The sequence below is a fragment of the Phaethon aethereus genome (assembly GCF_964289735.1).
Source record: "Phaethon aethereus genome assembly, chromosome: W".
Lineage (NCBI taxonomy): Eukaryota > Metazoa > Chordata > Aves > Phaethontiformes > Phaethontidae > Phaethon > Phaethon aethereus.
The window spans coordinates 4928099-4950082 of record NC_138581.1 but is presented as its reverse complement, the minus strand read 5'-3'; the positions used below and the strand labels follow the sequence as shown (position 1 = coordinate 4950082).

Below are 21984 nucleotides of genomic sequence, written 5' to 3'. Positions count from 1 at the left end.
TCACTTTAGAAAGGTAAACTATCATTAAGAGTGAGTTTCCAGGCCTGGATTTATCATAGTAAGGCTAAACTGAATCCTCCCTTAATGCATCTTTGTTACCGCCTCTTGTTGGGAAAATGGGTTTTACCCGGTCTGTGGTTAGGTCTAAGTGGACTGCAAACATGGTATGAATGATGAGAGCGCCCCGATAGTTACTCGAGCAGTATGTCACAAAAAACAGACTTGGAAATTATCCCCATAGCAGTTCAGAAACATACCTGTGAATCAACTGGGATTAGTGAAAGAAAATCCAGACCTAGGAAGAAGAGAAGGATAATAAATTGATGAGTGTCTCTCTTATTCATACACAACAAATTTAAGGAACTTTTTTTGTGGTCATAGAACAGATTTTGTAATTGTTACAGTTTCTAAATGGAATATACCACTGTGACACCACTCTCAATGACTACTTCAGGCAGCAGCAAAACGAGTTATCAAGTACATGTGGCTCTTTTTAAGAATGAGAATGACATAATGATGTATTATTCACAGGATATTGCAGGGTGGTTCAATGTGGTTGCTTAGATGGAGGTTGCCATTTGGAGCTGTTGGTTCATAATGCAAGTTTCACTGCATATTGTACCTGACTTGGCCAAACTGGGACATGAAGAGTGTCATCACATTAAAGATGCTGGAATGAAGTAAAGTCACAACATGCACAAGTCCAAAAACAAGCAGCAGGTCTCTTCCTCCACCCACGGGCAGCCAATAAGGAAACATTTTTAATATCATCCCCGTTTTGTGTCTAGACAGATAAAAGGAATGAAGAAGAGGAAACTACAAGTAGTTCAACGTATATCCTCTAAGAGCAGTGACAACTAGCGTCCATCTTATACACTGTTAGCGTGTAAGCATTTAGGGGCAAGATGTTTAAAATTATGAAACCAATGAGAAATTACAGCCTTTTTTGTTTTGCTTCTAAATATTGGCCTTGTGTCTGCTATGTCAACAGAAAGAAATGGTAAACTTACTCCCTCCCTCACCTCCAAATCTGTTCTGGCCAGCAGCATCTCTCCTCTTCTCCATTAGAGAAAAAGTTTGAAGGAGATTTAAACTCAAGCTGCTTTTCCAGAATTGACAGCTTATTTTGTTCTTGCACAGTCTAGAACTTCAGTGGATAGAGATGGACAACAGTTCTAGGCTTCCATTCTCTCAGCTTACTCTCCTATCCAATTTGGGAAGACAAACTGATTTCTTAACAAGGGAGAAGTGGAGGGAGGGAGCAGTAAGGGAACCAAAATGGACAGAGAAACAAGGGGAATGATATCCATCCCATTGCCAAACTGGTGCTGAAAGAAGAGGAAAAAACCCAGAGATGTTGCAGGGGAGAAATGGAGACAGGCAATGGAAGGGAGAGAGGGAAGTATAGGAGGCCAGTGTGACACCTTTCACCGCAAGTCACCATTTCCTGGGCTCTGGGTTCGTTACAGCTGGCAAAGAGAACCCCCAGAGTCCCTACACACAGTGTTCTGTTCAAGGAGCCAGGATAGAAAACAATCAGTATCCCCACCTTTTGTCTGATATTTAGCAGCAGTGTTGAAGAATACATCATAGGCATTTAGGGTATGTCTAGGTAAAGAAAGTCAATAGAGGTCAGCTTACATATTGTAGCTCACCTTAACCTTTTTTCATACAGTCTAGACAGAGCACCACTAGAATCAGCTAGCAGAGTATCTCTATGTCTAGGGCTGGGGTGAGTCAGTGGCATCACTCGTCTGTAACTTAAATAAGCAGCTACTCTCCCTCCTATCTACAAACACGTAACAACTGGATGTTTACACGAAGTCTAACTGAATACAGCAAGAAGCATTTCTGGCTGCCGTTCCAAAGCGCCAATCTGTACCCCAGAAGCAGTGCTTTTCACATCACTGTTGCAAAGTGCAATCTGAAACGGGAAAGACGGCCTGCACTGGATTTGTCTAGCCATCACATCTGTGCAATACTGCATATAAGTCTTACTCCATTTAAAAAAAAAAAAAAAAAAATCAATTCTCCAATTTTTACCCACCCCGCAAATTAACAAGGCTGTCAGAATACGCATTAAAAAACAGCCACCACCTACCTGGCAAGTCTGATGAAATACTGGATATTGGTGGGTGATGGAATGGTACTGGGTAGTCTGTTAATGAAGGAGGAATAGCAGCAGCATCAACGGTTGTCACGCTCGGCACTCTGACAGTAGATGGCTGATACATGAGAACCCTGTTTTAAACAGCATGGGAAATTACAAACAACCTGGCCGTTAGTTACAGAAGAGAAGTTATGCACCACTGTGCACTCTCATTCACAAGGTCACTTATGTTACAACACAACTATAGCGTGGCTACTCACTACACAGTATTCCACTCTAATTTCCTCTTTCATAACAGTCTTCATAATAACATGACCGTATCTTGGCTCTCAACAGCAGCTGTGACATAAGAGCAAGTTGGCATTAAAACAAAGTACAGTGCTGGAGTCATTTATAACAGTCTACCATTCAGAGACAGAAGTGGAAATCTGTATCTGTGGAGCAACCCTGGGAGGGACGTGCAGGTAGCCAGAGCCAGGAGGAGAGCGCTCGTTTCAATTTCTCCACATAACTGTTCCTTGGTGCTAACCTGCCACGCTGAGGGCACGGCTGACCATTATCCAGCCCCTGGAGCACAGATTACACACGTGGAAGTTAAACATCAAGCCCATCTTTACTCACAGCGTGAGCCCAAGCTAAGTTCAGCTCTCCAGGAGCATATAACCAGTTAAAACCCTCCTGCATCCCCACCTTCCGCCCGATTACTTCACGGCACTGTTAAAGTGGCCTTCAGGCACCAGCCACATGCATAAATTATTTCACAAACTCCATGTCAGCTGGAAACACCCAGATTCCCGCTCCCAGCTGCTCTGCATAGCTCCCTTCAGCCTGCCAGCCATGAGCATTATCCACTCACATCCTCCTCCCCAGACTGCTGCATTGGTGCATTTATGCTACTTCTGATTTCAGAAGCTTGGATTTCAGACCCTCCTGTCTCTAACCACCTCTTACACTTCAGCCTATGTTGCTTCTGCCTATAGGAAGACACCCCACAGTTTGCATTCAGGCAACATTGTTCATGGGAAATAAGCTGTTCTGCAAGTGCCTGGCTGGATTTGAAGAATGCAAACATGCTATTTCCATACCCAAACAGTAGGGAAAATACATTGGTCACAGATAGACAAGAAAACTCGGTCCTTCTGCAATTAGAGTTGCAGAAAGCCGTATCAGACAAAACACAGGAGCATGGAAGGAAGTCTTCTGAAACTTCACTAAGAAAAAATAGCTACAAATACATCTCTTATAAAATAATAAGAAACAGAGTCTCTTGCAGAAGGACTCCTCCATGATCCTCACAAGAAGCAACAGCATTTCAGTATCACTGCTGAGAGTTCTTTGAGATGAACAACTATTTGCTCAAAGACCACACATCCCTGTGAACTAGAGACACTGTACACCACCTCATTACTTCAAGAGTGGGCAAAACAGAGAGTGTTTGTTTTTATTACCGTTATTTTAGTGTAAGACAAGCCACTACGCTGACACAGACAACACTACTCACACATGGCAACATTAACTAATAAGCCATTGCTAAAAGCTGATGCTTGGAATTGCCTCGTGGAGCAGTGACTGCTGGTGAGCCTAACCAGTGCCCCTCTCTCACTGCAGGTCTCCTGTGCCCTACAGGCTGAGAGCAAGAACTTTATGGAAGCCACAAACAGTAACAGCAGCAGAGTTGCACACGGTGGGACAGACAGAAGGTGGCACAACAGTAAAGCTGGTTAAGCCTGCCGCTGAAGTCAGGCATGACTACAAAGATGGAGCAGTTGACAGAGAACTTGGGAAGTCGTCGGTTGTGCTAACCAAGGTGCAGGACTGACCCATAACCATGGCCAACGATAGTGTCCAAGACATTCCAGAATTTAACAGAGACACAGAGGAAGAGCTTGTCTTGATTCAAAACAGCAAAGCAGCTCCCTTCCAAGACTGACAGGACGGATGAAACACGCAACGCAGCCTAGCTTTTCCTGGGCACCAGAGCAGGTCAGATAGAGTGTAACAGACAGTGAGAGAAAAGCCTTTGAGGTGACACTAACTTAGCAAGAATGCATAAAGCTTCTCCACTTGGCATAATCTGCTTCTTCAGGAGAATCCTGTCCATTAGCTTAATCAGCTTCCTTTTCTATGGAGAAATATCCCTGCAAACACAGCAACAGTCAGCGCAAGTCTTTTGAGAGATGTAAAACTATTTAATAGTGTTTTGCCTGTACAAAGGTACTGTATCAATACAACCTTCTGCAAGGAGAGGCCTAGAAATTCTCCTCTGGAAGTGTGGAGCTGGATCCTGAAGAGAGATTACAAGTCCATTTGTCTACACATCAGTTTATCTGAGACATTACAGAATAACAACTAACTTTAAAATTGACAAACCCTTTGGTTGGGCTTCCTTGTGTTTCAGACATAAATATGCACTTCCTTTTGGCAGGAGGATCTTCCTCTTCATCAGAGGAACTTTCTATTGTCAGGTCAATAACGTCAACTTTCTTCTTGTTTACCTCATTGGCCACCGTCACAGAACACGGTTTGCTAACAACAGTGGAACCTAGGCAAGAAAATAAGATATTGCTGGTTTTTAAAGGCTGTTGACATCAGCAGTTTCTATTTGCAACAGAACCAGGAACTCAAATCCTGGTTTAGCTCATCTTCCAGGCCACTACAGAGGATGTTATGGCCCAGGAACTATTTTATTAGTATTCTGTATCATGTTGAGACTATTAAAGCACAAGCTTTAATCTTCACTTATCAGTTTAAGGACCTAAAACAAGAGCAACCTTTCGTTTTCTTAACTGCTATTACAGAGAGCAAAGACAAAGCCCCAAAATGCACACTTCTCGAGATACAACCCTTTCTTTTTAGTTTAAATGGCAAGAAGGTTATAAGTATTAAGCTCTCCACAGACCAAACATCAACATCCATACACATTATCCAAGCTACGGCTACATCTCCAAGACTTTGTTGGTTTGCAACTAGTACCCAGATGTGCGTACTTTCTATTTTGGTGCACTGGGGACTTGAGACTTTCACAGCTTCTTTCTTTGGCCTCATGGGGCACCAGGAGCCATCTTCTTGGAATTTGATCTCATCCACATCTGAACATTCATTAAGGATTTCCATGAAGAGCCTGCAAAATAAAGTTGAGTGGTTTCATTTTTGATTACAAGTGAAAAGGAGACACAGTTAAAAAGCTAATATAATCACCTTGGACCCATTGCATGTGCTCTCTCCCTAGTTCATCCTACCTGAAAGCCTGTAACTACAGCCTTTGCAGACATTGAAACCTAAAAGGAGTATCCCAACCTACCCATATTCCACTCCAACATTACTGCAACTCAGATTTCCATACGGAAGCAGAAATCGTCATCCTTTGAATGAAGTTTGACACTCATTCATGAGTTAGAGTTTAAATTTTAAGTTAAAAGCTTCAGAGACAGGGTCATGTAAAAGGGAGACCTATCCTTAGATGTCACATTTGGATTTCTCCAGAGGAAATATACTGAGGCTCAAGAGTTTGATGATGTGGTAAGGAGATAAACTTACGTAGCTCATTACATGGGAATAGAAACTAAGAGTCTAATGGTTCCTCCCAGTCTAAAGTATTTTGACAAAGAAAGCAGTATGAAATGGCTAAACGTCAAGTCACAAAAGTAGCTATCAAGTACATCATGAAAAATTTTAAGTAATTGTGTAATCCCAAACCCAGTCTCTTACCCATCTAATATTAGGCTCTCATAAGCTGCCTTTTTGTCACAGACAGGGCAGATCCAGGTCGGCTTCTTTTCATTCATTTGAAGATAAAGAGCAGCATCAAAACATTGCAAGTGTGTGCAAGTAACAGCCCGGCATGGGATTGTCAGTCTCATTTTTCCCAGCTGCAGGAGATGCATTTAAAGAGTGTCAGAACAGAAGACAGTGAAGCAGGCCTGGATGGCTAACAATGAAATTGGAGGCAGTCGGTGAAGTAACTGTCTCCTCTCACTACAGAGGTGCCCTGCCCTGAGGTCACTGCAGGCAAATCCACCCTATCAAAGCACCTACAGGGCACCTGAAGGAACAATAAAGCCATCCTCAAAGTCTTCACTGAGTTGAAAAAACAGTCAGAAACATTTCTCATGGACCTGCAGCTATGTTATTTCTAGGATTTTATTTTTGTTAGAAGACCTACTGAAATACCTGCTTTTATCATTTTCTTTTAGCCAAATATTTCAAGGGTTTTTTGTGAGCTCCAGTTATGTTGACTCGAATGGCGTAATACTCATTTTAACATTTAGCTTAACAGACCAGTCTCAAAACACCAGGCCAGTTTCTACCTAGGAAGAGAAACTCCAAGGCAGCGTTACCTTGTTACAGAGCATTCATATTTTTTTGTTTGTTATCATAGCTGTCAGTACAAGCAGTACCATCAAGATGAGGAGATATGAGGTTTTATTTATCACTGTATCCCTTAATTATTCTGTCACCCTGCCCAATTAGTCTCAACACCTCAATATATGCCATTACTCCTTCTAAAGGTACACACAGGAGCAGCAACTTATTCTGACAGCGTTACAACCGAGGCAGTCACAATTCTAAGTTGGTTGAATGCTGCTACAATCAGGTACTCATAGATGCACCCTTCTCCCCACTACTTTCTATTAATGAATCAGTATGTAACAAAAGCCAGTGAAGTTTCTAAAGCGGGGCCTTTTAAAAGCAGCCAACTCTGCACTAAGGATGAAAAATACAAATCTGTATATGGTCATTTCCAGCCATACTTACAGGACACATCAGAGATACCCGCAGACTGGTGGTGGCGATCTCACTGTCAGGATCTGCGGTTAGTTTTTCTTTAACTATTAAAATAAATCAAGATGTTATACACAGACACCATTATTTAAAATGCTAATCTTGATTCTTCAGTACATGTACTTTATTGCCAGCTGCCTAAAAAAATTAAGTATCTAGGAAACTAGTTCATAGCAGTATCAAACAACAATAGTTTCACTATTTACAAGCAACTGGCAAACACTATGCATCACAAGATTGTTTGATGTGCAGCAGGTGCACTAACAATCACAATGGTTTAGTGGAGCAAACTCAACCTAACATGCGAAGAGAGAAATAAAAATAATCGTGAGTGAGGTACAAAGACAATCAACATCACATGCAAGTGAAGAGATTTAGGACATCTACCTGCACCTCACAGCCCACCACAGTAAGTGGTGCTCATGGCATTCCCATCAGAACATTTCAGATGGGATCTCTAGGTGTGCTCCCTACCAGCGTGCAAGGATGCTCGCTCAAAAAGTACACAATGCCTCAGCAACAGCAAAGGGAACTTCTAATACTCTGGGCATGGACTTTCCTTTCAAAATGGTGCAAATCCCCTAAGTATTACCTATTCTAATTTTAAAGAGCCACCAACCACCCTCAAAAAGTTCAGACAGGCAAATTAATTTGACTTACTTAGTGCTCTGGAATGATCAGGGTTTCTGATACCTTTCATTTTTAACCTCTGCAAAAGCATAGCTGAAGTGAGCTGACGAACGAGATACACAGACATGGAGTAATTCTGCAAAAAGAGACATTAAAGATTACATATTGATTTCATACAGCACTTCCACAGTGACAACAGATTACTATTTACAGTAGTTGTAGCATACAGTAAAAACAAAAACATGCCGATTTTTTGCTTAATAGTGATGGGAAGCATTGATGGACGACTTCATTACTGTGAAAGAGTCTGATACTCTGCCAGAATTCTCCTGCCAATCAAGTCCCACTGTTCTACTCCAGTTGGGACTTAACTAAGAAGACTAACTCCACAACCAAGAGACAGTCTGGGCTCTTTTCTTGGAAAGATGACACACTGGTGACACACCTTCTCATATATGCAGTCTTTAAGAACATCTCACATTTGTCTCCTAAATCCTTCCCTTTTTTCCCCAGTGTCAATCTGGTAGCAGGGAGTTCAAAGACAATCACATGACAAAAGAAAAGATGAATGGCCTCAGGTGCAAACACTACACCTTCAGATAGCACAGAGCTGCACCAGTTTCTCTGTACCTTTTCTTTCGCTTGCTCTGCACTTTTACGCAAAGCCTCATTACACCACATCCACTCCTTTGAGGCTGGCCACATTCCCCTAGCATTTACTACTCTTCCCTAACTCACACCACTTGCCAGCTTTTGTCCAGTGTTCACTCTCTCTTCAAGGTCACTAATGAAGAGAAAATTCTGCAAGTCCCACTACTGCAGAATAATAATGGGTTCATCTGTATAACACACACAGCCTGCCATCTCTTATTTCCATTCCCTGCCAGCCACCTTCTTATAGCTCCTATACTGTCTGGGTACTACACAAGAATTTTAAACAAGAACACCTACTGCCCTGCTCCTCCCTTACTACCTATAGGAAAGCCAGCTCTTACCTAGATGAGCAGATAAAGTTATCTAAATGCATGAGAAACCACTAAGAAAAATGGAGTATTTTTTTTTCCTTAAAGAATGATGATACATTGCACTGTTTATTGCCTACACAAAGAATTCTATAGGCTCAGGTCTGACCACCCCTGTGGGATTAATGCCTCCCTTGCTCAGAAGCCCTCCACTATCAGTCAAGTAGATGCCACTAAGCCCTTACCATGTCGGCCCGCTGACACTCCACACCATCCCCAAGGGTCTTATTTAGAGAATGAACAGCAACGGCTGCCCTGTGAGTTCTGAGCACCAACCTTAAACCAAACCACCCACTATGCCTTTCAGGGCAAGGGGGAAATGCTGGCACAACCTCCAATTCATCTGCTTCCAGGAGAGTATGTTTTGGCAGATACCGGGGAGGAGGAAAGCAGGGGTCAGCAGGAGAGGCCAAGACCACACAACACTGCAGTCATTTCAAGATTCTTGTGCTTTATGATTGGGAAGCAACAGCTTAGATCTTCCCTCCCACTTCTGTTTTAGAAAAGAAGAAACAAAAACCAAACTTTGCTGTCAGCACTGCCCTTCATTTATCTTCTAAACATTAGCTTTCTCTCCAATGTGTTTAACTTTTAATTAGTGTACAAAAGCTTATACTGGAGTCCCCCTCTGAAACACGTGGTGTCTCTGGTCCACAGATTTTGATTTTGAAGAAAAAAGTAACAGGTGAGCTACTTTGATAATCAAATCCAGAAGGATTTGCACAACTAGTCATGGATAGAGGAATAAGTAGTTCTTCACTTACCAACAACCGAAAGGGCTGCTGCAACAGCTATTTAAACCTGGGAAGAATTCAAAAATTCCTCACACTCTCCCCTTCTTTCCTTAGTAAATCTGTAGGGGAATTTCTAAACAGCCGCATGGCCATTTTAAAAGCTAATTCCTTTTCAACTACCATTAATGACTGCAGGCACTAGAAAGCAAGAGATATCACATTTCAGTCACCACCCCCTTTATCTCCTGCCACCTGAAGTCCAGGATGCTTTTCCCCCACTGCAGCTTCCCATGAAGTTGAGAATTACATTACAAAGAGGCTTCAATTTTCCTTCCGTGCCCCGCCGCCCCCCCCCCCCAAGTTCTCCACCATTCCCCACATTGAGTCTCTGCTCCCCCAGGTCACCTCAATTTCCAGAATACTCTTCATTTGTAAGAAAACACTTAGATATCCTGCATTACCAACACACACCACACCAGTATGGTCCAACCAAGCATATCTGAGATCCATCAAGCCCAGAAACAGCTGACTCCAGCAGCTTGACACCTCCCCAGCAAACTCTTCCCAGCAACGTGCCATCTGAGAGCTTTCCGAGCTGGAAATTCCACCCGTTTTGGTTTATTTGGAAGTACGATTTTAAATCAAGTCATAGAGAGGCCATTTTCATGTTAAAAAAAAAGAAATCTCAAAAGAGTAGACACAGAAATATCCATTAACCAGTTCTTCCTATGAAGTAAAAATTGCTTTTGTAAAACTACTTAGTATTATTTGGTTAGAAAACACAAAAACATCAAACACAAGTGCATGTTTCCACTCCCACGGCCTTGGCACATCTGGTCAGTTTAAAAAGCCTTCTCCAATGGACAGCTCCAACAGACACTGAGAAACATGCCTTAGAATATAGAATCATAGAACAGTTTGGGTTGGAAAGGACCTAATAGATGGCTACATAATTTCCTTTTTCACACCATCAGGCTACAAGGAAGAAAGTAGGTTTCCCTTCTATTATTTTGTCATGCCTGACCCGTTCTGTACTATTTACACCACAAAAAGATTTTGTTCTTTTTGACACACATTTCAGGCATAAAAGGTTATTTCAGGCATAACCCCTAACAGCAGGCTTTCTAATGTGAAATAATGTGAATTCTATAAGGAAGTCTTTGCCATCTGTATGCAAATCTTACATATGTTACTGTAAACTACCATACTTCTACAGCAAGCTTTGTTTCCTGGCACTGATAATAAGTTCAGCCACGTAATATTAAACACTTGCTGGTGTATGCCTTGCCAGCAACACCAGGCAGCAGGGGAAAAGGAATGTTCGATGAGGTTATTTAGACAAACTTTCCACACCCTACAGAACATACAGTTTACCTTTCCAATTTCAGAAGCCCAGGAAATGGAAATCTGATTTGGCACTGCTGATGACAACCTAACTAGAGATGTTATATTCAAAGGGCGCCCAGGTCGCTTCTGTTCAATTCCATTTTTCGGTGGCGGAGCATATCCCTATGGGAAGAAAAGACAAGGAAAGTGTTACTCTGAAACCTGCTGAAACAGACTTGTTAAACAGATCTATGGGAAGCAGGTAAACCTGCTGGAGACTAAATTCAACACGTACTCTGAGAAATATCAGTCTTTGACAGTCTAATACCATAAGTTTACCACAATTTTAAAGCATTTTTTGTTTTAAAGTGGTTTTACAGAAGTGCTGAAAAGGTGGGAGAGCACGGTTTTGGTGTGAGTAAGTTCACTGGAAGAGCAAAAAGTAATGTTGATGCTTTGTCCTTTTTTTCCCCCACCGCACTGAAAGAAAGTGGAACATCGCAAGGACACAGCCTTAGTGACAAACACAGCAAGTCATGAAGAGTTAATTCAGTGTTTCACACCCAGAAAACACTTCACTGATTCTATTTAAGAAACAATAAAGTCTTGTTCCAAGAGCTCCGTATCTCCTTAGCGTCTGCTTTGCCTCGCATCAACTACACCTAGCCCCGTTAGCGACAGGTTGTCATCTGTACTCTGCCAAGGCCCCTGAAGAAGGGCTGTACATGGAATATCATCTGAATTTAAGAGCTAATCGGCTTCACAGCTGTCTCCAGAAACAAAATAAACTAGATTGTTTGCTCAGCATTGAGGAAGAATTTCATAACCTGGACAGCTTTTCTCTGTAGTTTTATTGCTGATATTTGTGAATTGAATCAGGAGCCATCAGGTTCCCTTTTGCTTCTAGGCAAGCACACACTCTCCGGCATATCATGAGCAGAAAGTACTTGTGCTAGATGAAGGAGCACACGGCCTAACTGCAGCTTATTCATCTCACCCTGCGTCTGTCACTACGAAGCCAGTCCGTAATAGGAACTCTGAAAATCTGTTTTGAGCTCATGCAGACAGCCTGCAGTCCACTCATCTCAAACTCATCCTGCACCAAAGGATGCCAGTAAGAGATTGCAGCCCTCTGTTTTGCACAGAACTGTCTGCCAGATTTCATTTAGTTCAAGACAGTGTTTTTCTATACAAGAAACTCTCCCAGAAAGGATATGCTCGAAAAAACACACTTTTTTTTTTTTAAACCCAGAGAAATACACACATTCACAGCCTAGTGCTTGGGAAAAGAGCTACTTTGAAAGACGTCAAGTCTGAAAATAAAAAACAGAAGTAAACAGCCTCTTCCACTCTCTAGCCAAGTATACCATAGGATAATCACTGCCTCTAATCCAGGGAGGACTCGATAGTTGTCACATCATTTCCTAGGTTTGTAAAGCAGCTCTACTACTAGTCCGTATGTTTCACCAGACTACCAAGCCCTGGCTCTGCCTCACCACTGCCCTTAATTGCACACAGGACTCTTGCTTGCACTGACAGAAGAGAGACTCAGAGCTTCTACAGGCAGATCTGCCAGGCCAGAGCTGAAGAGCTCTCTCTAAAATGGTTCTCGCCATAGATGAGTGACCCACTCACTACCAGGAACCTTACCATGTGTGCTTTATCACAGAACAGAGAGGCAGCAGATGGATGGGGACTGCTGACAACTTCACATTTAAAAGAATGAATTATTTGCCATTTCTTTAATCAGACATAACAGCTGCAGTCATTTATAGAGTATATATCCTAATTGCTTTACCTTATTAGGCCTTTCTTTACTATGGTGACTTTATGATGAGCTTATGTGGACAAACACACTACCCCTGCAATATTTCAGAGAGTATTTCCACACGTACTGTACCAGCCACAATAATCCTGCTGGCATCCAACCTAAAATGAAGCTGCCTTGCTTTAAAGAGAGCAAAGATGCAAGTTCTTTTCTATTTCACAACTTTTCTTTCTTTTTTAGAGACAAACTCTGCAGCACACATGCTTCATTTCAATCACGCTTTTGATGTTTCCTTCCACAGAGGAATGACCTTGTGATCAGATTCAACCTTGTACTCCTTAGAACACTAAAACCTTCCCTTCCTACCCTTCCAGGACTTAGGTAAAGAGCACTGCTTGCCTATCACAACCAGCATGGTCTAGCACTGTTTAGGCAGGCTGCCAATTCTAGTGGCTAGCAACTGCCAAGATTATTTGGGTCTTTAAGTCTTCCACGCTTCTTGCGAGAACCATAATAGTCAAAGCAGGTGGAATCTGCTATAGCCAGGAAATCTGTCAACAGAAAGCGGGATTGCTCTTCTATCTGGCTATTTCCAACCTGCCCTGACATTTGATTTTGTCCTTTGAAAGAGGCCTGCAGTGGTCTATGGAGATCCCCTGAGAAAAGCAAATTACCTTTTGGACTTCTGCATTTTGTCTTGCCTACAAGAGAAGTCAAGAGGAGAGCCACCTGCTGCAGTGCATTACGTATAAAATCCTTGCTACTTGCCAAGATACCAGCCCAGCATGCAAGGCTCTACATTTACTCCTTTTAAGTCAGAACCAACCCTATACGAGGGGGAGACAGATACTTGTAGGATTATACGAAAACACCGCGTTAACACGAGTTAGCACAACCTGAAGCAGTACTGGCACACTGGTGGCATTTCTCTGGTAAGGACTGCAGCCAAAGAGATATAAAACCAAGAATAATTTACAGAACATCTGCAGAGGCATCAACGGCTAGTACCAGGAAAAGACTGAACAGTACTCACTTAAAAATTGTACAAGTTGGCAATAGAGGCTGACATCACTGATTAATTACCTAAATACCAACACTACTGAGTTGGACAATAGTGGTCTTTGAGGCAAAGAAGTTATCTCCTACAACAGAAAGGAACCACCAGAGGGATACAGACAGTGACCAAATCAACAAAAATGTTTGCAGGAACATTCAGACTGAGATGACATTTGTCATTCAGCTCATACTGAAGGAAAAGAAAGGAATTTGCCAAGACACTAGTCATTTATTCACTTCCTCACCTCAAGTTTCTGCTGAACAGATTAAAGAATCGTCTTACAACGTGCAAAAAGAATGTACAGGATTTAAGAGTTAAAGCAATGCAATAATCCCAGATTACAAACAATTTTTGCTACAACTGTGACATGTTACACACAAAATGTATAGCATAACACAACATAGTAGGACATAAACAGTATTAGCAAGACTGAGAGTCAGCAGATACTGATGTCCACAAGAGAACAGACTCAATTCTTTTTGGTGGGTTGCTTAAAGAAAGGAAGACAATCTGCAGAAAAAGGGAGAAAATCATCAAGTTTGTCACAGAGAACATAACTGGCATTTGCAGAAAATAGCAACCAGAAAACATATGAAAGAAGTCTTCTCACGTACTGGAGACAGATAGAAGAACAGTGATGGTTAAAGAAGTAGGGGGTTAAAGAGAAGCTAGAAAGTAGCTTCTAAGCTGAGTAGAGGCAAAAAAGAAAATCAGTCATGGTTGCATATGGCAGGAGGGAGGGTACAGGACAACACATCTGACACACATCTGACACACCAAGAAGGTGACAAACATTCTGAAAAAGAGACTTCACACCTCCTCTCTCCACACAGCGTTTTTCCAAACCCACTGCTGAAGAAAACATCTGTACTGCTACTTTTTCCACCTTCTATAGCTTCCAGAACTATTTCAGAATGGGTTGCATAAGAGTTTCTCTCTGTTCTACTGCACAGAGATACCCATGACAGAGGTTTTTTCAAGAATGAGTGTGCTTTTCCCGTTTGGTATATATTCAAGCCTTGAGGTGACCCTGCCTACATACTAACTTTTGCAACATCAGACACCAATAAAGCGTATGACTGCCAACACTACTGAGGCTGAGGGGAGACCTTATCGCTCTCTACAAGTACCTGAAAGGGGGTTGTGGTGAGGTGGAGGTTGGTCTCTTCTCCCAAGCAACTGGCAATAGGACGAGAGGAAATGGCCTCAAGTTGCGCCAGAGGAGGTTTAGATTGGATATGAGGAAGAATTTCTTTACTGAGAGAGTGGTCAAGCATTGGAACAGGCTGCCCAGGGAGGTGGTGGAATCACCATCACTAGAAATGTTCAAAAAACATGTGGACATGGCACTTCGGGACATGGTTTAATGGGCATGGTGGTGTTGGGCTGATGGTTGGACTTGATGATCTTGAAGGTCTTTTCCAACCTTAATGATTCTGTGATTCTGTTTCAGCATCAGCAAATGCTAGGAACCCTGTGTTTGTTCTTCATCCCCACAATGAATTCTGCTCTAATCGGACAGATGCAGAGCAGCATACAAACTTGTACACGAGAAAGTGAAACCATTTCCTCATAACAAGAAACTCAAGGCAATCACAAATACAGATAGCCCAAACAGCGAGGGCTGCTACCGATCAAGTCAAATAACCTCAATTTAAATACCTATGAGGAAGATTCCCCATGCAGACATCAGTTTGGTTTTGACATGTTTTGTTGTGTGAACTGCAATTGATGAGGTTTGCTATAGGTGGCTAAAACACAATTAATCCATGCAGTGGCTGTAGCCATGACTACTGTTCATCATGTTATCTCACACAGACCATATGCCTAACAGTAGTAACTACAGAAGTTTAAGTGGTAACAATAAACAGCTTGACCATTTTAGCAAGCTAACAATAAAAAAAGCCACCACACACACTGCAAGTCACAGAGAAGCCACAAATACGTACAAACAAGCTTACCGGCAATGGAAACAGCTTCCCATTTACTTTAATACACAAACTGTTAGGGTAATTATCTTCTTGAGGGCAGCTGGTCTCTGCTAGGCATAACCTATATCCCCAAAAAAAGAAAGTATCATTTTCAAGTGTCATCACATTCACATGTCCCCACAAACCTCTAGACTTATGTTACGTTAGTCAATTAAGAAGTTATAAGAGAACACTATGAGAAAAGTACCTTAGCTGAACTTGGACTGTGTAATCTCTCCTGCCCCCTGGTAAGAAGTCCCTGTGACAGAAAGAAAGAAAAAGAGAAGTACTCATTTAGCCAGCAGACCTCATATTCCAGTCATGCAGAAAGAACTGGCACGCCTGCCCCAACATCACTAAATTCTGGTCTTTATTTTTCTTTTATGGAGCTATGAACAAGTCTTACGAGCGGCACCTCTGTTTAGCTACTGCAAGTTAAGCAGGACTTTAGAATCAGCATCCTGTGTCAAGAGTTTATAGTAACAATAAAGTATGATTTTGCCAGAGAGGAAAAAACCCTATGAATTCTCTTGGCTTACACCATAGGTCTTGCAACAACATGAACCCTGGGACAAAAAGATAAAAGCAGTCTTCCATCCCTACAGCCAGGAAACATGCAGGGAAGAAAAGCTTACCACCTCCCTAAACAGTCACAATTATTTGTAACAGGGTAATTGTTAACTCTTTAGTGGCATATGTCTTACCCTGCACATAAATTCTGCACACAGTAGTTCCTGAAGAAAAACAGAACAGATAAACTCAGCATAACTTTGGTGAGGATTATCACTCTGCATCTGCAAGCTTATGCAATACATAAAATGAACCAAAAAATCCACACTTTCTCCTGAAATTTTGCAAAAGTTTACCTACAGTATGCCACACTCTTACTTCTTACCTGGAAATACAGATTTCTCTGACCTGCTGAGGTGTTAAAGCAAAGATAAAAAACTTCTCTTGGAACCTCTGAATACTGCTCTGTACTAGAAAAAAAAAAAAGATACAAAAGAGGTTTAACCGTGATGATTAAAGTAATTGATTAAAACAGGATCTGCAATCGAGTTTTTCCTGGAACAAGGCATAAGTCACTTAATATAATCAAATTGTGACTGAACTGCACGTAACTGTCAACAGGAAAGCAATGGAACAAATCATTCATTCAGCTATATTCAGATGGCTTAATATCACATTACACTTCAGTACTAAAGAAGCTTAGCAAGCCACGTTATAATCCTTTCTCCCAAGGGAGAAAGGTTCAAATACACACACAACAAAATGTACCATTGGATAACTGACAAAAAGAATACCCCAGAGAAGATGTTTACAACTATTTTAGTGTACTAAAAGAAGAGAATGTGTACCAGAAGTTATTGATGGACAGCTGGAAAATTACTCAATTCAGAAACAGCTAAAGGTAACTAAGGCTTTGGGGAGGAAGGGAGGGAGCACAACCCCTCATGCCAGAGAAACCAGCTAGACTTCATGTCTGGGAATTACCCCTCAGTAGCATTGCAGGGGGGCGAGGCGGGGGGGGAATGAAAATACAACTTTTGTATTAGAATCCTACTTGTCTGCCAGTGATGGGAAGCAGTAACTTTTGAGTATTAAAGGTTTATAGAAGCTAGAAATCTTGACCTGACAAAGGTAGATTGGACTTGTCCAACAGTTTAAAGTAATCAGCAAGGAGGACAAATACAAAAATAGCACAACTAAACCAGGCAAATTTGTAAGAGCTAGACTGTCTTGTACACCGTGACATTCAGCAAAGACAACCCCTATGCCCAGAAAACACACAGAAAAAGGACACAAGCACAAAATAGAACCCAGGTGGAGCACACACACATAAGTTCCTCAAACAATTCAAAACAGCTACATTGTGCACGTATATGCACGTGCATGCACCACAGCATTTTATATTTTGAAGTAATACTTGAACTCATGTAAAAGATCATGGAAATACTCTGTTATTGAATTGAGCAGGAGTTAAAACTAAACCCTGTACCTGCTCTTGTGTTCTCATTTTAGTGCAAAAGAATACCTACACTCATCCCTTTTACAGAGTTGCAGTGAAGCAGACTATACGCCTAGTTCTCTGATTTACGTGTCCATTTGGTTTCTGAATTTTTAATTCTCAAACACAAAACTTGCTTGTTCCATGTCCCAATCACCGAGGTCTACTAAGTGGGACTATAAGCTATCCGTATAAATCTAAAAATATTAAATGAAGGAAGACTCATTTCCAAATTTGCTCATGAATCTGTGCTGAGAGGAATTTTCAGCCAATGTTCATATCCTTCTAACATCAGAAGGGCCCTTTATTTGCATATAAGCCATTCCTCACACCTCATTTCTCCATTCCTCCTCACACAGATCTGAGTTGTAGCTCTGGCTGCTGACACCTTCAGGTACTGTGCTCTGGAAAGAGTTTGAAGGCAAGTGAGTACAACTCTCTACAACTACCTGAAAGGAAGCTGTAGTGAAGTGGGTGTTGGTCTCTTCTCCCAAGTAGGAAGTGATAGGACAAGAGGAAACAGCCTCAAGCTGCGCCAGGGGACATTTAGACTGGATATTAGGAAAATTTTCTTTACTGAGAGCATGGTCAAGCACTGGAACAGGCTGCCTAGGGAAATGGTGGAGTCGCCATCTCTGGAGGTGTTCAAAAAACATGTAGACGTGGCACTTCAGGACATGGTTTAGTGGGCATGGTGGTCTTGGGTTGACAGTTGGACTTGATGATCTTAGAGGTCTTTTGCAACCTTAATGATTCTATGAGTATTCAGTTAAATTAATCTTGTCCCCCTCACCCATGTCCTAAAAGGACCCAAATGTTACAGAATTAGATAATCCTCACTCCTGAGAAAAAACTCAGCAACATGCGAAGAGCCTACAGTCTTCAAGGGAAAGAGGAATTTACATGCAGCTCTAACTAGAACATGGTGACACCCCTAAGGAAGAATCCTCCTTTCAGAAAAAAAAAAGATCATTTCCTAAGTTGAAGAAAACAGCTGTTAGGGAAACTTCTAGCATATCACCGCCACCTCTAGATATGATTGACCAGGAAACAAAAGGTAACTGCACAGCAGAAATATAATGCATAGCACATGCTGCATTATATGGGTCAGAGGGACTGTGTGGCTGGGAACCAGTCTGGTTAACTGCAAGCCAAGAGTTGTTCCATAGCGCAGTGTAATTCAGGAAGCTAGTTAAGGTACTCAGCTACTGCGCACAGCGAGCGTAAGGAGTTAGCCAGGACATCGTGGCACTGACAGATTTAGCTCTCTAAAAGTAATGGTAGCATAAGCCGTATGTCCAACACCAAAGCAGCTATTGTACTGACACACAGGGTCGGTATGAAACTCTTTAACAGGGTGTCACAAACAGAAGTGACAACAGGCTTTGTAAATAACACTTGTTAGTAACATTTGCTGCTTTAGGTACTGGAGGATGACCAACGATCAGTATATGCCTCACTGAGGTACAAGCCACAGCCTAGAAGGCTCTATTATCAGTTAAGAAACTAAAATGTTTAAGAGGATGCAAACAGCTGAAGTGTTTCTAAACAGTACTGCTAAATCATTAGGGAACATTCTTCTAGCATGCAAGGTAAGACAGGTTGAATTTCGAGACAGAAAACAACATATTTCCAAATAATTAAATATGTTTAAGAGTGAGGCATTTAAGGAAGCTAAACTGAGATTTCAGGTTATTTGGAAGACAAGGGTCCACTCTACACTTTAACATACAGTATGGCAATAACCTGTAGGCTGAGAAACCTTCACTAATCTGCATACAATACTGAACCTTGCTGCACAAAGTATCTCTTTCAGTGAGGGATGTCAGAACCTGCAGAATTGTTGCAGTGAGATAAGCATAAACTAACAGGGAACTTGTTCTCTTTACATTGTTGCAACTTATAAATTACTGACCCTTGAAATCCTTTTCCTGTTAGCCCTGGCAGATGTGTTCCTCACTTGGACAAGGCAGAGACTTCAGGTCCAAATCTTTCAGCCAAAAGTATAGGTTCAGACTAGATATTAAGAAGCATTTACTTACAGAGAGGGTGGTCAAACACCAGAACCAAACAGATGTGGTCAATGCCCCCTCTTAAACACTGTCAGTCTAAGAGGCATTTGGACAACGCCCTTAACTATTATTCTTTAACTTTTGGTCAGCCCTGAAGTGGTCAGGTAGTTAGATGATCATTGCAGGTACCTTCAACTGAACTATTTTACTCCATTATTTAATATTCAAAAGACAGAAGATCTTTAATCATATAATATTTTCAAGAGAGAACATTATTGCCTGAAGTGTGGCATGGCAATTTTGGAGACAAGCGGTGAAGTGAGGACAAAGGTAAAGATGAGAAGGGAAGGGAGCTTCCACTTTTCCCCAGCTGCAAAAAGCCCTTTAAGTCCGGACTTAGTACTGTCATAAGCACCACCTATTTAATGAATTAAGCAACCTGCAGAGCTATTAAACACTTACCTAGGCTTGTAGGTTTTATGAGCACATCAAGCACATCATAAAAAGGTAGGCTTTTTAGCTGAACATCAGGATGAACGGGTGGAATTGGAGGGGAAGGCTGCTGCATCTCAAAGTGGGGCTTAGTGTCTTGGAGGAGCACAGAACTGACAGGCGAGGAAGGAGACTGAGGCGTGACTGAAGTAGAAGGGAGCGGGTGAATGCCAGCAACAGCCAGGTCAGGCTCGACAGGAGAGGAACTACTGTCCAAATTGAAAACTGCAGGTTTTATAGCTGATAAGTCCGAAAGTCCTTCAATCGTCCTTGGGTACCGACGCCTATAGAGTTCTCTGATTTTTATCTGAACTGCTGGGCTGCAGCCACTCTTCAGTAAGTGCAGTGCCCTCATCAGGAGGTCATGTTTCCGCCCGCTTTTATTACGTCCAGCAAACCCCAACAACACTTGTAGTTCAGAAACACGAAAACTTGATACCATATTCTAGAAAGAAGAGAGAGATAAGCACAGGTGAACCAACAGCACCCCAAGCACACCTTTTTGAGGAGCATGGTGAAGCATGACCATTAATCATTCTGGTTTCACACTTGGTATCTTAGGTACTACCCATACCCTTACCCAACACAAGAGCATACTTAGTTTAAAACAAAGAAACAAAGTGTCCAGGATGAAGGTTGAGTTTGGCTGTGTTAATGATTTCAAAAACTTCTAATTGTTTCCACACTCAACCAATAGCAACAGCAAAACCTTAATGCAACCCATGCAGTGCTATCTTAAATTCACAGACAGAAGCATAAGCTCTAACACAAAATACCTGTCTTACTTCATGAAACGAGCAAACAAAACAAAACCAAAAAAAAAAAATCAGATGAATCCGTATTATCACTTGTATCCCAACACATTTTAAGAAATAAAATAAGGAAGTGCTTAAGTTCTGTATAGTTTATCCTGAAACGTCCTTTATTTTGGGCAGCATGTTAAATGCATGCATGAACAGAGACAGGCACATCAGGTTTCACTCTTGGAAGGATGGCCCAGCAAGGCGGACACTTTTTAAAAAGCAATATTATATCATACTAACAGACTATTTCACCAACATAATTGATTCTTCCAGGCTGTCACAGAAAACGTCCTGTCCTTTTTGTATCACATTCTGGTATCGTGGGACACAAAGATGTCTTCAAAGGAAATAATAGTATTTACTTTGATATCAGAGTTCGTTGGAGAAGACTCTGAGGACCGAACTATGAAGTTCATAACCAGAAAGATTCTCATTTAAAAAAAAAAAAGAAATAAAAAAAGCCCACTATGCAAGAGGAAGTTGTCTTCTCCTCCCATTACTACAAGTAACTAACTTAGCACAGGCACCTCAACTCACATTTTTGTGAGCAAGCTCTCTTTTCAGAGGTATAAAACTGTCCAGAATTCTTCTAAGCAACCTCCTTCCTATTTCTGGGGGACTCTTCCATCATAACAAAGAGGTTAAGCTTTAAAGATGAAAGAACATCTGACTTTAATCTGTACTGCTGTACCGAACTCCAGACTCAAGGACTGACAGATGAAGGCCTTAACAGAAGGTATCAAGTAGTAGACATCTGGGGTCATAAAAGATTTTTTTTAAAAACAGTTCAAAAGTGCACTGTTGACTTTTAAATAGTAGTCCAATATACAACACTTAAAGCTTTGGGCATTGATTTCAGAAGGGATACAACTCAAAAAGCAGTGTTTTTGAGTTTACCTTCCCTAATCCTTACTGTACAATTAAAAGAGTTTACGCCCATGTATTCCAACATAAAACTTCAGCTGAGATCAGGTCTAACACAACTATGCTACAACCATGCAGCCAGCCACCAAAGTCTGAACTCCTGCTGTGCCCCTAGCTGCTTGTTTCCTATTCTCTCAATGTTGAGAAACTTGTTTTTACTGTAAGACAGATGAGGGAATTGAGTCTGATAAAAACTGAACTTGCACCATTACAAGACAGCCGGAGCAAGCAACCAGGACCTGCCTTTTCAAGGGCTACATTATTCGTGCACATCAAGACAACCGTCTAAAATACTATAGTAGCACTCTCATCAAGCACAGCCTTTCCTCACTGCTAAGGGGACAAG

General features: G+C 41.6%; 1 protein-coding gene across 3 annotated transcripts in view; it reads right to left on the bottom strand.

Annotated features, from left to right (window-relative positions):
- Positions 1 to 21984, bottom strand: part of LOC309415166 (E3 SUMO-protein ligase PIAS2) — a gene marked incomplete at both ends in the record, with an annotated part of 30458 nt that overhangs the window by 1614 nt on the left and 6860 nt on the right. For 2 of the 3 annotated variants that reach the window (XM_082012603.1, XM_082012604.1), the window contains 12 exons: positions 258 to 295; positions 2102 to 2241; positions 4481 to 4652; positions 5098 to 5231; positions 5819 to 5979; positions 6866 to 6939; positions 7553 to 7658; positions 10653 to 10787; positions 15391 to 15481; positions 15608 to 15658; positions 16295 to 16379; positions 19882 to 20356. In XM_082012603.1, the coding sequence (XP_081868729.1) occupies positions 258 to 295; positions 2102 to 2241; positions 4481 to 4652; positions 5098 to 5231; positions 5819 to 5979; positions 6866 to 6939; positions 7553 to 7658; positions 10653 to 10787; positions 15391 to 15481; positions 15608 to 15658; positions 16295 to 16379; positions 19882 to 20356 (1662 nt within the window). Of the gene's footprint in view, positions 1 to 257; positions 296 to 1022; positions 1055 to 2094; positions 2242 to 4480; positions 4653 to 5097; positions 5232 to 5818; positions 5980 to 6865; positions 6940 to 7552; positions 7659 to 10652; positions 10788 to 15390; positions 15482 to 15607; positions 15659 to 16294; positions 16380 to 19881; positions 20357 to 21984 lie in introns of all 3 variants that reach the window. The other variant, XM_082012602.1, reaches the window with a different exon arrangement.